Genomic DNA, 17,622 nt, shown 5'->3' with positions numbered 1-17,622 from the left:
CGTTTTGCGGATCAATTAGAATCGGGCCTCTGTGCGTTTCTCTTTTTCGTGGAATGGACTTGTCCAAGTGCCTGCTCCGTTCTCCGCCGCGCAAAGGAGACTTGCTGAGGAGCTGGGCAGAGGCGCCCAAAAAGCCGGTAAGAGGTCGGAAGCGAGGCGTGGAAACTCAGAACTTGTTTTTTCTTTAGAGGGAAACGGGGCATTAGTGAGGCACGGAGCATGAACGGAACCGTGTAGAGAAAATAAGGGAGAAGACGGTGAATGCGCCGCAGGACAGCGGGGGCGCTGCACAGACGAGGTCCAGAGCAACGAAGACAAACTCTGCGGAGCATGCGCACGGACTCGCGAAACGACAAATGGAAAAGCGAGAGACGTCTGGAGTGTAAAAGCGTTTTCGGCTGAAGATCGCCGTCGCCTTCTCCGTTGAACGCGTCTTGTTGTCGCAGAAGGGACGCCCGCGAACAACACACCGCGAAGCCCGACGAGAAAGCCAAATATGGGACAAGCATGCGCCGCATCTGTTTCCCTTTTCGCTATACGGCCCTGAGAACCGCCGCAGTTGCATACGTTTCTGCGACGGCAAAAGATGCGGAAAGGTGACCGGCTCTCCAGGCTCTCTCTCTTTTTCAGTCTCAGCTTTTTCTTTGGGCTTCCACGTGGCCTCTGACTGCCAAAGAAAGGACAGTTCTTAGGAGGACCGGAGGCGGGGGTAAGATGCACACCGCCCGTGCTGTCTGGACACCCCCAAGTTTGGCCGTCGCAAGCTTCTTGTCTTGCCTCGCCGAGGAACCCGGTTCTTCCAGGCAGGTTCTATCCGTGCCTTGTGCAAGCAAAAATGTGTACAGAGAGCCGAAAAACCGCAGAGGGAAAACACGACAAGAGTGGATTCCGGTGTAGTGATCCCGATATACCGATGTTTGATCACTGAAACTAACATATAGCTGTACGGAGAGAGGTGTAAGATAAAGATGACAGGTTTAGTTGTAAATGCACGAAAATGCCTCTACCATAAGATAGGGTTGGTTCTGTGCTTATGCTAAACCAACAGTTTCAATGATTTCAGCAGTCAAACAAAAATGAACACCGGTAGGATAGTGAAATCCAACTGCGTGCCACTGTACATATGGATGCATGTCTCCAATCTCCAGCTTTCGCTTTGAAGAGTTAGACGGCAAACCATCCAGGGGTGTGCAAGGCCCTTCTGCTCTCCTGCCAGAGAGGAGAGCATTGCCGCGAGAAGCTCGAGAGCTTCTCGCGGCAATGCGCCCCTCTCTGTCTAACTCCGGACGTCGCGTGCGAGAACCGAGGGGGGAAAGTGGCAACTTCATCTGACCTGTCTGATCATTTTAACGAGAGTCTCCGACAGCAACCGCGATATAAGACTGCGTTCATCCCTGCAACTGCCTGGCTGAGCCTAAGCGTGAAGCAATCGGTTCTGTCGTGCGGCGTTTGCGTCAACCAAAATGACATCCTGCTGTGCATGTTCGCCCCGTGGAAAAGTTTGTACGCAGAAGACCAGCGAAAGAAAACTACTGATCAAAATGCTAGGATGATCAGTACCATCGTACTAGGAGTGATAACATCTGAGAGAGGGTCACCTCCGCGCGTCTCCCCTGCAGAAATTGGAATCGCAGCGCAACGCCGACAACTCCTCGAGTGCGGGGAGCTCTCACAGTGTATGTGCATCCTAGGGAGTCTGAGTGTGTGGTCAGCTAGCAGATTTTCCTTGTTCCGGTCTAACCCAGAAAGCGAGCGCCACCAACGGGCCAGCCTTCGCTCTCGTGTCCCGAAATGGAAAGCAAGAGTCACACGCTTGAATTGTTTTGATCGTCCTCTTTTGCAACAGGAGCACGGCGCCACAGTATGTCTGTACCTGGAATCCCGAGGAAGCCGGAACCCTAGCGAAACTCGTCTCCACTGCGTACCGCGAGACCAGACACCAAAGATGCACTGAAACTCTGCCTTTCCCTTTACTCAAAATAAACAAGGAAGAATTTTGCCTATAAACAGAAGACTTACTCGGATAAATACATGCACATACGTATACAAGGAATCGTTTGTTTTTGCGAGACAAGAACGTCCAGCGGTAGAGTCGCCAGGTGTACGTACACTGCAGCAGGGCACGGGGGCCGCAGAACAGAAGAGAAAACCGAAGCGTACATACAATGCTTGGCTGGGGGAGCGCGAGATTCGCACGAGATGAGCAGGAATGCAGAGGCACACTCAGGGAGAAGGCTGCATCTGTTTTCTCCTTTTCAGCCAGCGGGCCGAGGAGAGAAGAGGCGTTGCAGCGAGAGAAAAAACAAAGGTCCATCTGGCAGACAGCATGCGACGGCGCTGAGGGGCATCTATCAATCCCCGGCATCGTCGCCCAAGTCGTTCAGATTCTCAAAGAGATAATTTGCCGCCATTTCCTGAACAGACGAGAAGAAAAGTGAGTTGCACAACACACGCTCACGTGCCCAACAGGTATCAAAACCAACTCACCACGCTTGCGTTTTTGTGAGCCGCTACACCCTACAGGCGATGCACAAATGCCTGCACAGGTGCTTTAGATGGAGAGACCGGAATGTACACGGACACATGGACCTGTAGTTAAATGTCTATAGACATATGCATCCAGAAACAGAAGCACTGATGTAAATATACAGGTACGCCTATCCATGTATATACACATACTGAAGCAAGACGGTGACCGAGGACTATGGGCTTTCTCCTTAGTTCTTGAAAAGTGAATGAGGCCACTTACCTCATTTCTGTCGCAAGCAAGATAGGCCTCCACGGCCTGGTGACGAGAGAAGCCGAGGGCCTCGAGCTGATTTGAAGCGAGCAGACAGGCCAGAAAAACGTGTCCGCTTCAACGAAGCCATATTCATCCGCCCTAAACCCAAGGATATACACTTGCATCCACATCCAAGCACATAAATAGGTGAACACCTAAGCAGACACAGGTACCTATATATAAATATACCTATGGAGGTGTAGGGGGATGCATGTGCATCGACGGTTTTCTCGTTCTCACCCGCTGCAAGGCTTCCATTTCGTCCGGAGTCATCTGAATGATGCCTCCGGCGCCGAAGCCTGTGCCGGGCGCACCGGCCTCGCCCGTACCCTGGCCGCTTTGCAGCATTTCCAGGAAAGCATCTTGGTTCTGCGTGATCAGCTGAAGAAGATCCGGGGCAGAGGGACACAGCAAAGAATGCGGTGCTGAGTAAAGGCGCCCATTGGAGCCTCGAGAAAACTTCCCATACAAAAACCTGTCCACATGAATACACACACGCACCTGTAAAGGAGATGCATGCAGATGCATCTCCTTTAAAAAATGCCCACGCGGTATGCCATCCGCTAAGCGTTGGGGAGCGACAGGTGGATTCCCTCGCGCATGCACATGCACAAATGCCTACAAACATGCCCTGAAGCAGATATCAAGATACTTGCTGAGTAAAGGGCTTTCACACGGAGAAGCTCTCGTTTGAGAAAGTGCCCCCCGTGCCTACTTCCAAAAGTTGCGGGTTTGAGTTCCCGATGAGTTGCAGAACCTGCGGCAGCATCGCCGGATTGGCCTGACAGAAACACCCCACAGAGAAAAAAAATACAGCGTCTCTCAACCTTTTCCACGCAATGCGTCCTTCCAACAACAGGAAAAATCCGAAACAAGTCCAACGAGCCGGATGCGAAGCGTAAGGCACGCCTTCCGTCTTGCTCTTCCACTCCCATTTCGACTCTCCGCAGATACCCAACCACATAAAGACACGTTTGCACGCATATACATATATACGTATATACATATATCTATATATATTTGGAGATGCACACGCAACAAGATAGGGGTGTCCAGGTATACAGATATCACTACTGCGAGCCATATATATATATATATGAAACCGCGGGTTTCCTTCTCAGTTTACATCGTCGCATGGGAAAAAAGCAGGTATATAGACTTATGTATCGATACATATTTGTCTGTGCATATTTGCATGCTGGGCTTACCTGGACCATTTGTCGGATTTGATTGAAGGCTGGGTGGTGTCTCAGCGCGCCTAGAGGATTTCCATCGTCTTCGTCTCCTTCGTCGCCGTCTGCGTCTCCTTCGTCAGCGATAGCGTCGCCCTCGGCATCCTGCGCCTCCCCACTGGCTCCGCCAAACAATGCAGAGACTTCCGGGGGCATTCCCTGAAGAGAAAGCGACGCGAGGAAAGAATCCCGGATTTCTTTGCAGGACTGCTAGTCGAGGCCCTTCTCTCACAGTGAAGCCTCAAGGACGCAAAGTCCCGCACAGAGACGGAGAGGGCTACATATCACGAGCAGCGCGACGAGCAGAAAGCGAAGAAAAAGGTGCTACGAACGGGTGCGGCGAGACACAGTGGAAATCAAAAGACACATCCACCTATCAATTCGCATGTGCCCCTGCCTAGAGACACGCACAGAACGAGGCAAGAGGCATTCCGCCTCTCATTTGCAGCGTGACAGAGACGTGAACGCGACAGACAAATTATGAAGAGGATGCACATCCCCAGACTGGCTGATCCCTAAAACCCACGACGTAGAAAGCGATAGACAGGCAGGCGTGACAAAAAAAATGCATCCGGCTCTCTTGGAATAGTTGTGGCGTCTCAACGCCTCCTGAGAGAGCCCGGGTTTTCCAGGCGCGCGCGCGTCGTTCCAGCAACTCGATGCACAGACGTCTCGACAAGTAGACGTAGCACCCGCGACCGAAGCTCGGCATCACCAGAGAGAGACGCCGCGACACGTCGAAATGAGTCTGGTTGCACGCAGAAAACTGAATAGGGGGCAGAAAATGGGTAGCTGTGTTTCTCGCGCTTCCCTCGCTTACGTACATTCATGAGATACTCGACAGCTCGGTCCGGATTGTTAAAGGCTGCGCGCATCGCCTGTTCGGCTTGGTCGCGCGGGAAGCCCATGGCGACTAAGTGCGTCAAGGTCTGCAGAGAGAATGCGAGGGAGGGAAGAAAACGGCGATTGGCCACAACGCACGCATGCGCCTTTTCCCGTCAGACGTCCAGGCACTGCATCTCTTTGTGCTGTCTCCTCCGCCGACTGTGGGAACGTCCACCTCCTCTCTTTTCCGGTCTTTAGCGCTTTAGTGTTCGTTTCTGCTCTCGGCTCGCTTTGCCCTCATGGCCACCTGTTTGTTTGCTTGCCTATCTCCCGCCCTTCTCGGCCTTCCTTCTGCATGCTTCTCTCGTCTCTCCTCTTCCGCATTCATTCTGTGTTGTCCGTTTTCTTCGGAATTTTCGTTCCACCACCTATCACTTCGTCGCCGTATCCTCCGGTGCTTCGCCATCCTTCCCTATGCTCCCCCGTCACGCGGTGTCCCAAATCTCGTTCCTTCTTCCTCGCTCGCCTCATCCTCCCTCCGCCTCGCCCCTTGTTTCCGCCTAAGGCTGACCCCTCTTTTCCTCGCTCTGTAACATATCTGCCATCTCTCCTCTATCCCCCCCGTTCTTCCTCGCCGGCATCCATGATCTCTTCTTCCTCGCCTCCAGTTTCTTCGTTTCACTCCGTGCATCTGCCTTCTGTGGCGTCTGCTTGCTTCCCTCCCCTCCCGTGTTCTTCGCTGCCTCCCACTTTCCCTTCCGCCCGGCCGGCTACCTCCTCGAGCTGCGGTCCCGTGAAGAGCGCCGACTCGGCCGCGGTGCGCGTGAGGGCCTCGCCAGCCTCCCCTTCGGACGTTCCTGAGGGCGCAGGCGCCGAGGCAGACCCTGAAGCGTCCGCGGACACTGCGGAGGCGCCCGCGCTGGAAGCGGCGGCTGAGTCTCCACTGGGCGTCTCCGAGGGCGAGGCCGTCGCTGAAGACGCAGGCGCAGGGGCTGCCGGCGCCGCACTGGAGGAAGCCCCGGCGGGCTGTGCGACGGCCTGAGAGGAAATCCACGCGCGAGGCAGCAGGCGCACGTGTCGCGCCTCATACCGCGAGCAGGCTCCAACTCAACGCACACACACTGTTTCCCACTGACGTGTACGCAGCGTCATTTACGCGTGTGTTTAGACGTGAGTAGATCCATGCGAAAATGTATACATATTTAGATATGCGTGTTGTCGTAGAGGCTCCAATACACGTACATATATATATATATATATATACGAGTGTGATGGAGATGGAAACGAGGATGGAGCGGTAGGTGTCTGGGTGCTTTGTCGAGTGAATCGTTTTGTTGAATTGTTTACCTTGGTGACCATGACGACGAGGCGGTCGTTTTCCTTCAGCGAGGGGCACTCTTTGACCTTCTGGGAGTCGGCCAGAATCTTTCCCGCGTGCACGAGTTTCTGGCGAACTGCAGGCATATGGGGCCATTTCTGCTCCACCTTCTCTTTCAAATTGAAAATCGTCTCCTCCGGCCCCACATCGAGCTCCGCCTCCTCGTTGCTCAGCGTCCGGATGCGCAGCCGCATTGTGGCTGTTCTGTGTGTCTGCAAAAATATCCGCGCAGATGCAGAAAGCACTGTGCCGCTGAACGCGTTCACACACCACAGCCTGTGAACACACGCTTTCAAAAACATACAAGCCGGCTGCGCAGGGCCACGCGTCGCCGGTGAAGTCCGAGCGAGTTTGTTGCAATGCAAGCAGTTGGCGACTGCTGGAACAAACGACGTGCAGCGGAGAAGCACGCTGTTGCCAGCAGACTGAGGAAAGTCGCCAGACTCACGCAATCGAAGATAGAGGAGAGAACGAGGTCGAGCAGGACCGCGTGCACCTGCAGACAGACAGAGGCGTCGAAGCTACAGAGGTGGGAATCGCGATAGCGCGGGCACGCAGAATATCGCGAATGATCCGGGTGTTGTTCGACGCGTTTACACGCAATGAAGGAGCCGCGCCACCGCTGTAGATACTGTTAGCCGGTCGGAGCGAAGGCAGAGGGAAGACGCGGGAAGACAGCTTCGTAGACGGAGGGAAACCAGCGGAGGGCGACGGGATTTTGTTTACCCCATGGGCGAGGAATGAGCAGAAAACGTCAGAAAACCGGAACGTGGATGTACGCGCCGTAGTTAGGCAAACCTGGCAACAACGGTCTAGGGGAGAGGCACATACCAGAAATGGTGTCGTGTTTGGCAGTACGACGGCGAAGACACTGGGTTAGGTCGAGGAAGGACCGTCAGGAACTGGCGATCGCGCCAAAAAAGGAAATCAAGAAGTTGAGGGTCAGTTCACACGTAATGGCAAGCACAGAGAGGGGGAAAGGAGGAGGAACGCCGGGGACGACGAGTGAATCCATGCAAAAGGAACGCAAGAAAACAAAAAGACGGCGCTCTTCGCGCCTGGTCTGCAACCTCTGTGGCACTATTTTTGACTAGAAGCTGCGAAACGCATGTGAGGAGCGACTGTGCAACTTTCGAAAATCACCTCTTAGTACATCGGTCAGCAGGTTGGCCCAAGGTCTGCGACTGACCGTGAGACTTTACTCAAAAGGGGAAGCACGAGGTCCACTACAGCCGTCATCGTGCCCAGGCTCCGAGTCGGGCAACGGAGGTGAAGGCCCGGCAAGCCGCCAGTGACACACTCGTTCCTCCCCGTTTGCTGCCCCTCTGTCGCTCACATGCTCGAGTAAGGATCGCATGAGCGCAGACAAACGTCGTCCGCCGAATGCGACTCATCCAGAGTGCGATGCGCCTCCATATTGCAGCTTCAGTACAAAGCAGCCTCTCTATACACCCGAAGAAAGGGTTGTTTTGGAGAACCTGTTTTCCGTTACAGCAGCCACCGCCTTGGCGAACCAGGATCCTCAGTCGCTGTAAGGACGGCCCAGAGGATCCACTGTAGGGCGCGTACCAACCGGCAGCGTGCAACTTTACGCCGCTCGAAATGGATTAGCATAACCGCCCGCTTAGAAAAAAGCCGAAGAAAACATCGCGAATCGGAGACATGCACACAGATCATCCACGGTGGTAGGGAGTGCGGAAGTGGTTCGCACCCCCCCCCCACACGCACACGCTGTAACGAGGAAAGCAGAGACAGGCAAAATGGTTTTCCGACACAGTGTTTCCGGGGTGCCGGGAGACGCTGGACGAGACGGCACTTTTTACTTGTTTGCTCCTCTCTATCCACATCTCTTTTGAGTCGATTTGTTTGTTTAGAGGCTTTTCTGCGTCCAAGTTCATTTCCTGTCTACAAGATGGTGGCCAACCGGCAAGAGCGAACCTACATTATGGTCAAGCCCGATGGCGTCCAGCGGGGCTTGGTAAGCGAAGTGCTCAAGAGATTCGAGCAGAGGGGCTACAAACTCGTGGCGCTTAAGATGAAATCACCCGACGCGTCCCTCTTGGAGGAGCACTACGCCGATCTCAAGGGAAAGCCCTTTTTCCCTGGTTTGATCTCTTACATGTCGTCCGGCCCTGTCGTGTGCATGGTCTGGGAAGGCACAGACGTCGTCAAGCAGGGACGCCGGATGCTCGGCGAGACCCGACCTCTTGAGTCCAACCCAGGTACGTCCGAGTCGGTGGCCTGGATGCGAGTGTACATGAAATCGCCGTTTGCCGCCGCTAGATAGAATCTCGCTCGGAGACTTGCCGCCGCACCCCGTGATTCTTACCACACTGACGCAACAGTGCACTTTGGATCTACGGTGTGAAAGCATCCGGTTCCTCGTCTGTCTAGAGGCCCGCGTACCAAAATTTTCCCGTGCGGAAACGTGTACGCATATGACGCCCGTAGAGGAGGCACGCCCAGTGTGAGGATGCCGAGCAGAATCTGCTCCATGCGCGTCTTACCCGGGTGGTGTTGCACTGCTGCAGTCGGGTTCTGTCTCGGCACCCCGGGGTAGTGGCACGAATCAATGTGGAAAGGCGAATGGCGAACGGCATGTGGCCAAAAGTGACTGAAAAGGGGAATGTCTTGAATGTGCTGTCAAATACCTAACGAGTGGTCCCCACGGTCCGGTGAACCAGTTCTGCGGTGTGCGGCGTCAGGGATCGTTCGGTACATTTGCTGTAGCCACAGAAGTGTGCTCTTGGTGCACAACTACCCGTCCAGCGTTTAATTTCTCCACTTGTGATTTTAAACTGTTCGTATGTGTGTGGATTTTTTCGCAGGCACTCTCCGTGGCGACTTCTGCATCGACGTGGGCCGCAACATTGTCCACGGCTCGGACAGCGTAGAGAGTGCCAATAAGGAAATCAACCTGTGGTTCACCCCCGAAGAGATCTGCGAGTGGACCTCTGCCCAGCACAAGTGGGTTTATGAGCAGTAAACCCTGTAAAGTGCGCCCTCAGTTGTTTTCATCGAACGACGTTTCCAGTGTGACGTAAATGCTGAACAAATCTGCACTGATCGATTTCCTGTTTCGGCGCCAATCTCGGACGTATCTGCGTCTCTTCTGTAGCAACCCGAATGACTCTTCTGCCGCCCTTCCTGAGACTGAATTGTCAAACGCGCCAAACTCGTGGACCGAAAAGGTGACGAACAAGCGAGCCTACATTGAACCTCACTTCGCACGGCCTCGCGTGTTGACGTAGGTGGCAGCGTCTGCGCACGGCGGCTTCACTTTTTAGCATGCGCCGTTGCCAACAAAAGCAACCCCTAGATATGCGACGCCGTATTTCACGGGTGTATCACTGTCTGGAGACGAGCCCTGCGGTGGAACAGGAAATATTTGGGGCGCCGTCAACATGGTAGCTGTTGCGGAGGAGACTAGCAAATGAGGAGCGATGTAACGAACACCAAGTGTCGAAGTGTGCAACTCTGCTGGGGCCACGGTTACGGCCTTAGTGGTGCCTAGGACACACAATGGCACTTTTCTCATCGAACGGAGTGATGACCTGCCGGACTAGACAGCGAATGCGGGGAGTTTCTCGGTGGATCATCATTTGCCGGTCTCATTTCTTGTGTGACACGTGCTCCATCTAGGAAGTAGAGTTCCATCTTAGCCACTTCAGTGAGGGCGCCGTGAAGCAGTCTCTTCGTTCCGGAACGCGAACACAAATACGGATCGCTTCGGAGGGGAGAGACGCAGCCCACACTTTTGTTAGAGAGTGGATCGAATCGTTACATGTTACATGACCAAAAGTTTTAACGGCGGGGGGGTTCAGTATAAAGGGTGCGTGCGGAATACCACATTGAGTTGTACGCCTGCGACATCGAGGATGTGAAACTCCGTCATGGATCTGTACAGTGACAGCTCCAAAGAATTCAGCGGGCTCTACTTGTCTCGAGGCTGTAGATTTCTTCCGCAGGTGTAGAACATCGAGGGATGAGATCAAGCACAGAAGCTGCAGGTGCCGCATGTCGTCGGCCGGGGTGCACCGCCAGGGTACTTAACGTGATACCGCGCAGGAAGATGCGACATAGCCACACGTGGCATGCCCATGTTTGGTGCCTGTGTAAGACAGAGGAAAGAGAGTGGTGATGGAGATTATTAAATGAATCGTGCGTTTCCTGCTTGTTCCGCTTTCTAAGAAAAGCATCTGCACGCGTCAGAAGAAGTATGCGAGGGGAGGATCTACATCCATTTGAACAGACACGCTATCAATTTTTTTCAATGGCGGAGAGAGTATACGGTGCGTTGCGACGCACGATCGACAACAAGCTGACTACCATGTGACAGTGAGAGGATGCCGTTTTCCTGCATTGCTTGAGTTTGTTCTCCCCTGTAAAGGTCGGATGCAGTTCGGTACACCCAACGGAATAAAACAACCCTACGGTTAGATCCGGACTCACCCAGCCTTCGGCCTTGTCTCCCATGTTGCCATGGCTCTTGTATCTTTCCCAGAGGACGCTGATGGTCGAAAGCTTCCTTGCACGTAGCTTGTCTTGAATCTCGTCCACAATCGTTCTATTTACCGAAGCATTTCTATCTAGCCGTACAATATCTTCCGGCTGCCCGTTGGTGTTCATGAGATCGACGTAGCCATTCTTCTCTTCCGAGAAAACGAAAGACCTGTTCCGCTGGACGGGCGCATGTGCTGCATACAGAAGGTAAACACAGGAATCCGTGAATAGGAGTAAACACAATCCCAATCCTGTTCCCGATTGGCCAGAGAACCCGCCTGGTAACATCTGGCGTACTCTCGATGCTTGGCTGTTTTATACATGCACGCATATCATTTTAAGTAAAAGTATTCACCAGAGAGGAGCCACTGAGTTGATGTGCATTGCAGAGGAGACGTATGCGAAAGGAATCTAAAACGGATGCCAATGCTCTACTTCACAGCCCAGACTACTATCACTGCCGGACGAGCCCATGTATCTGGACTAGCAGCTAGAGTGGAATAAACCTGTGAGTGTTTCGTTTGTTGACCCAACCTGCGAAGATCGGATGGGCAGCGGCGTCGCTCTCGGCCTGGTCTGGAGCAAATGAGATGCTCAACTTTTTTGGTCGTGGTTCTTCGTCGACGCTGGCCCTGTTTTTCAGAATCGATCTGATACGCGGCCGCCCTCCTTCTGCGGCTGAGTGCCTCCGAAGTTGCGTGAAGCCCCCCGCCTGATCGCCTGGATGACCAGAGTAAGCGGCAGGCCAGTAGTCTTTCCCCTCACCAACATATGTTCCTTTCCTCATGTAGGACAGCGTTCTGTCTCCGTCGTCTGTTGAGCAATCTGCGTCGTCCACCGTATAATGAGTTTGGCTGTGGTGATGCTGCTGGTGATCATCACTGGTATGTTGAACGAACTGGCTGTCGGCCTGTCCGTACTGCTGCGCAGCCTGGTCACCGCCTGGCTGCTGCAGTCCATTCGGGAACTGGTCAGCAACCTCGTGTTGCTGCCAACCCTCTTGTTGGTACTCCATTGTTTTCTGCGGTTGATCTCGAAGAATTGTAACTACAGGCGGAAGGGGATTGTTGATCGAGCAGCTGCACGTCTGCCTGGCCCGACACTAATTGCTGCGAATTCGCTCGACCTGCACAGAACAATTCACCGTAAGAGGGAGGTCCCTGTGCCTGGTACTGAGGCCTGAAGAACTTGCACACGTGGCAATGAACGCCCAACAAAAGCTAGCTTTTTGCGACGAGCACGTTGGGCACATAACAGTGCGCAGGGTGCGACGCCGGGCAAGGAACCCCGGGTTTCGGGAAGCGTGCGTCGAGCAATGAATTTGGGCACGCAAATGATCCTTAAAAAATCGACAGCAAGGATTTTCCTCTGAGGGACGTTACTGGCTTTCAGAAAAACTCTTTTCGTCTGTGTGACATGCACATCTGTGATCTATCTACGGGAAGGCTTACGTTGGCGCCAGGAACGCGGTTTTTCGCTGTTTGAGTCACCGCTGGGCAACAGGATCGTGGCAAAGGCACCCTCCTTTTGTAGACGGGGAGAAACGTTAAAATCGTGAGAAGTCAGGTGGTGAAAGGAAATCACTTGCAAGGCTGAAAAAACTCTGAGGATAGCAGCTCGGCGCCTTTTCCCCCTCTTGAATCATCCATGCTGGCTGAAGACCACTCGAGTCGCGCGCGAGCCGTGTCGATGAGCGGCTAGCCCCCGAGAGGAGACGAGAACTCGTACTACGCGACACCGTCGACAGTGGCCGGCAGTCCATCAGGACAAGGTTCCTGTTTTCACCTTTGGAGCGGTACCAAAGTGAGTTTCCGCGCACAATTGCCGCGAGTACGCCGGTACATTGTCTCAATAAGGAGGAAACAACCAACCTTTTCTGCATCATGTGGGCCGGACAATTTAAACTAGCGTGATTTGACTTCGTTTCCCCATGTCCCACTCCCTCTGTGCCACGACCTGCTCCTCTTCTAACGCAACCCACTCTGCAACATGCCGTTTTGCCTCGCGAAACACCGACCTGCTTTCGAACGGTGTGTAAGTGCTGTAGCCGATGAGAATGTGCAACATCATTCGGTCGGCGCTTGACACGGTCACATTGTTCGCACGAGAAGCGCCTGTTCACTCGTGTGGACCGGCAACACAAGGAGGACACGGCACCTTCACCCGGGCCGCCGTGCACACTCCAAAAACTTAGCAGAAAACATGGCGTGTTGTTCGAGATCCTTTCTAGGGTTCGAGGTCGAGCCTTCTTCCAGGATGGGAGGCCGAAAGCCCTTCCCCTCTCACATTGTGGGATTTCGATTGCTTTGCGGATGAGCCCTCTTCCAGAGTTCTTGCCTCTAGCGCCAGCATTGCTCATCCTTTCCATGGACTGGAAGTGCACTTAGTGTTAGAGCTTCATGTCTTCAACCTCATGCAAACGCGTCTGCTAAGACCCCCATCGCATAGGGGGTGTCCTGCTCCAGCGTGAGGTAAATTCAAGTGGTACATATTTCAGCGCTTTCGTGACTAAAGCTATGGAAAAACGTAAAGAGTTTACGAATTTCTTAGCGGGGAAGATTGCAGATGTTCGTAGGGTGGTCTTACCAGAGGGGGAGAAACGAACAAGAAATATAGCGCCGTAGGGGCAACTGTGACTAGGAAGACTGGACAGTTTTTACCCTGCTACGCCTAGGATTTCCAAAGTAGAATTTCTGCTTCGAATCACTGGCGGATTGCCTAGTTCCCAAACGGTCCTTCAAAGCAAAAACACTTAACCGTCGAAAATGCAGATAACTGTTCACATTCTCAAGCAGAGAAACCCAACCGCTTACAATTACCTGATTCACATAACTTCAAAAATTGATGCGCGACCCTCCGACGCCTTCAGAAACAGCGAACAGAAAGCCCGACTCGTCTTTTCCATTCCTGCTCTCTGCTGGGCGCTGTATGTGACAATGCAGGGAGCGCTCCTTCTCTCTGTGTACATGATAACATACTTGCCCCCGTAGCTGGATTCTAAGGCAAGCCTGTTGAAAAAGATCGTTCGGCGTTATCTGCAGCCTGATGCAAGCGTGTATATCCAAATAACCCTTATGCGCATGTGCGTTCGCGTTTCCCACGGCTCTACAAATGCATACCTAGACGGGGAGCCTTTGGTACGGACGTTGCGCTCACATGTGCTCGAAGACTCGTGTTCCCGCGGGGGCTGCTGATGCTATTCAAGATTTCCTGGTGAATGCGCTCGCCAGCTTCCATCGCGTAACCCTCATTCTCCGGAAGCTCCTTTTCTTGTCCGTGCCTTCCCGGCGTAGTCGTGCAGCCAAATGACGATATAGAAGAATACACAGAGCATCAACTCGTCACCTTCCTTGCTCCTGCAGGCTGCCACATGAACGAACATCTGCATGCACTCCAGTTTTACTCGCTTCAGTTCTCCCGCGGTTGTCCCGCCTGAAGCTCTTAAAGAGGCCACGAGCCACGATAAAAAATGATTTTTATGTACACTCGCATGTGTGGATAAAGATACATATATATATGTATATGTGACTTCCCTAATAAATTGTCTGCCGCTTCCGTGAGGGCGGCTTCGTGCACCATGTAGGGGAGCACGGCTCTGTCTCCGAGCCGTTGCTCTACTCAGCTGATAGACATTTTCATGTCTCTGTGCCTTTTGCCTGCGCCTGCTCCCTACAGTGTATCCAACCCCATAGCTTCTGATTACCCCGCTCGCAGCGCCAGTATCGTGAGAGGAAAGTGGTAGAGAACAAACCTGTTGCGCATGCCACCCTCTTGCTGCTGTCTTCTAATGCACCCTCAGTCTCGTTACCCCAGAGCCATTCCTTCCTGGTGTACGCTTCATCGTATCTTCTGTTCCGCCTTTATCGCTTCACGTACTCTTGGTGCTGTCCTCTTTCCCATCTCTTTCAATCCTGCTTTTCCATCTCGCCCCGCTGGCGTCGCCGAGACAAAATCTCCGCATGGCTGTCGCCACAGCGGTGGCGCGTACCGCCTCTTTGGCTGCGGGGGGTGTCTGTACAGATGGTGCTAACAGAACAAGGTGTGTCAATGATGAACGGGCCTTCACTTGTGCTTCTCGGTCGCGGCTCTTCTGCCTCTTGCACTGTGGCACCGTGAACCTCGTCCGCTCGCTCGAATTGCTCAGCCACCAGGAGCGACGGACGGGCGCTGGCCGAGGAGCATGAATCAGAGGCGCCTTCTCTCCCATCGGAGAAGCCCGCTTCTGCTGCTGAATGATGCCGGTAATCGAGAGTGCGCAACTCATCTTCCAGATCGAGGACCTGCGGGAGCACAGCGCGAGATTCGGGGGCCTGTCTCTCTGGGCTGCGAGCAACTTCTGCCTCGGAATAAACACGTATTGGCAAGGGTTGAACGCGTGAAGAGAGCCCTCGTGGAAGATTCGAGGTTTGAAACCATGCAGAAGAGCTCGAACGACCCGGGAAATTACAGAAAGCGAAAAACAGGGCGCCAAGGTAACCACATATGTCACCATTTACGCAGACTGCATGCTCCACTTCATTATCCGCCAGCACACTCAAATTCCTGTATCGATGGGGCCTTCACGGCGTTTCCGTCACTGCCTCTCGTGCTACAAAGTGCGCCAACAAGGCAGTCCGAAGAGGAATTGAAGCCATCGAAAAAGAGCAAAATGCAACACTACACGCGGGTGCTTTACCGGCAGCATCTGTGAGAGTACCCCCTACACGCATGGTGTCCATGTCTCCCTCAGCCGAACAAAGCCGCGCCAAGCCGTGGTCTCTGGCATTGGATGTATACGTGTCTACGCCTACAGACAGATATCTGATAATGAAGCTAGGCAGGCCAGGGCTGCTCCGTTGGGAAAGACGACTACGCAGCTCCCGTCCTGAAGAGGAAGCCGGGGGAGGGGGGGGGGGGGGGAGGGGCGCCCCGCAAGTACGGCGGCAGGCACAGCGGGTTGTGCGTTGCCCTCACTCACCTTTTCGATGACGAACTCCTTCAATTGTCTTTCGTTCTCTCTCAAGGCTCTCTCGAGCGCTTCGACTTGCCGTTCCAGCGTTAGAACACGCGAGACGAGAGTTCTCTGCTGTTGCCCGTCACGTTGGGCTGCGTCTTCGGTTGCTTTTTCGTAGCTGGCAACCCTCTGGCGAACTCGTTCAGAGCCTTCTCCCTCCGCGGCGTCTCCCCGCGCATTGCGCTCTCCGGGAGAAGCCCCAGCGACCGGCGGGTTCGCGGGCGGCTGTGCGGCAGCCTTGGAGCTCATTCGCTGAGAGCGTTGAACAGGACGGAGATCGAAGGCGTTCGCACTGGGGCGTGCTGGCCAGGCAGATACGGCTGTTAGGCCAACGTCACTGTGGCCGAATGGAGAGGAGAAACACAGTGGACGCATCCGGCTGTGGACAGCGAGGCGAGAGAAGGGAGAAGTGTCCTTTGCAGAAAAGACCGCCGACCACCGGCAACCCGCCCTGGCGGGGGATGTGAGCCCGGGGGACGCGAGGGAAAGAGTTGAGATGAACGAGGACCGATTTGCTTGAGGGGAAAGGCCCTTCGAAGGCGAGGGACATGGGCACAAGGCAGACGTTGGCTTCATCTGCATGCAGCGCTGCCGCCTCAAGTGCTTGGCGGGCGCAAGCTCGTTTTGGAAACAGCCGTTCTTGCCGGGCAGGAAGTCGCAGAACCGCTGTCTTTCGTTTGCCGAATCGAGCAAAGACGGAGCGCGGCTCCGAGGTTGGGGAACGGCCAGGCAAGAGGCTGCCGGCGACACACAGACGACGGTCAGTTGACGCGAGTTGCACCAGGCACAGGGCTGCCGAGGACTCGGCAACGCAGCGAGAAAAACTCGACCCATGGCGTTTTCCACAGGCTACAGCGTGGACCGGAGCTCGGCTCAAAGGAGGGCTTTTCAAAGGCTCGGGAAAAAAGAAAACTGGCGCGTCACAAGAACGGTACGCCACGCAAGTCCACTCGGTTCTCAGGGCAGGACTGCGGACGGCGGAAGGAGCGTCGCTGGAAACAAGTTCCCCGCGCAGAAATTTGAGCATAGACGGTTCACCCATACGAAAACCGAGTGGAACGCAGACGAACCGGCCATTTGCGCTTCGTGTGAAAACGGAAAATTCCAGGTGTGGCCGATCTCGAGCGTTCTTCGCGGCACCTTTGCCTAGTTGAGCGTTACGGTCAAACAGCCAGCGACTCCTACTTCGCGCCTGGCAACTGCCGTCCGCGGTTCCACGGCGAAAAGTGTGCTCCCAGACAAGACAGCACGAAAATCAGCACTCGTAGCGCGGCGCGTGGCGCAGCTGCTTACCTCGGGAGGAAGCGGGAGAATCTGGAACGGCGCTTCAGTGGCAAGCGGGGGTTTCGTTAAGGTTCACGTCTGCATTCCCTCTACGTGTGTCTCGCCTTGCTTGTACTGGGAGACGGAGCCTCGAGTTTCGCGCCCGCACAGAACCCCGGCGAAGCCGAGCCTACAGCAGGGCGCGAGCTGGGGCATGCGATGCTTCCGTCGGCGGAACAGCTCCTTCCGCCTTTGCGAGTCTCTCCGAAATTTCGGAACACCTGAAACCTGCGGTTTCCCCCTCCAAAGTCTCTGTTTTTAACCCTCACACACGCGCCAAAGAGTGGGGAGACAGAACGGTTTCAGTAGAGAGTCCCCACGAGTTCTTGCGGCAATCGTCCACACAGAATTCGACCAGGGGGCAACAGACCACGCGCGTTTCCCCTTGGCCTGCTTGCGTGAAAACCGCGTGCATTTTCTGCTGTCCGTACACCCCAGTTTCTGCGTTGACAGAGCTTCTCTCTAGGGTGACGCGGTCAGGCAGTTGCTTCGCCACAGCGGCTGTGTCCTGGGCAACTCCCGGCTGATACGCCGATTCTTGCTTATTTGCGCTCTTGAGAATGAGCCGTCTCCACCGTCTCGCCTC

The 17,622-nt window shown here is 54.4% G+C and overlaps 3 protein-coding genes across 3 annotated transcripts; 1 reads left to right on the top strand and 2 right to left on the bottom strand.

The window, feature by feature from the left end:
- Positions 1 to 2,351: 2,351 nt before the first annotated feature.
- NCLIV_002400 (hypothetical protein) lies at positions 2,352 to 6,411 on the bottom strand (the record flags this gene model as incomplete). The annotated part of the gene is made up of 8 exons (XM_003879739.1): positions 2,352 to 2,414; positions 2,750 to 2,815; positions 3,023 to 3,163; positions 3,498 to 3,563; positions 3,991 to 4,173; positions 4,839 to 4,943; positions 5,614 to 5,877; positions 6,187 to 6,411. 8 exons carry the CDS (start codon positions 6,409 to 6,411, stop codon positions 2,352 to 2,354), a joined length of 1,113 nt encoding a protein of 370 aa, XP_003879788.1.
- A 1,718-nt stretch (positions 6,412 to 8,129) lies between these two features.
- NCLIV_002390 (nucleoside diphosphate kinase,related) lies at positions 8,130 to 9,203 on the top strand (the record flags this gene model as incomplete). The annotated part of the gene is made up of 2 exons (XM_003879738.1): positions 8,130 to 8,439; positions 9,046 to 9,203. The coding sequence occupies 2 exons, from the start codon at positions 8,130 to 8,132 to the stop codon at positions 9,201 to 9,203; spliced, it is 468 nt and encodes a 155-aa protein (XP_003879787.1).
- A 1,005-nt stretch (positions 9,204 to 10,208) lies between these two features.
- Positions 10,209 to 11,735, bottom strand: NCLIV_002380 (conserved hypothetical protein; the record flags this gene model as incomplete). The annotated part of the gene is made up of 3 exons (XM_003879737.1): positions 10,209 to 10,328; positions 10,670 to 10,897; positions 11,250 to 11,735. The coding sequence occupies 3 exons, from the start codon at positions 11,733 to 11,735 to the stop codon at positions 10,209 to 10,211; spliced, it is 834 nt and encodes a 277-aa protein (XP_003879786.1).
- Between the last annotated feature and the right edge of the window lie 5,887 nt (positions 11,736 to 17,622).

The sequence above is a fragment of the Neospora caninum genome, chromosome Ia, assembly GCF_000208865.1.
Source record: "Neospora caninum Liverpool complete genome, chromosome Ia".
NCBI classification, from domain to species: Eukaryota; Apicomplexa; class Conoidasida; order Eucoccidiorida; family Sarcocystidae; genus Neospora; species Neospora caninum.
The sequence above is the reverse complement of the archived record's forward strand: the minus strand, read 5'-3'. Positions and strand labels throughout refer to the sequence as shown.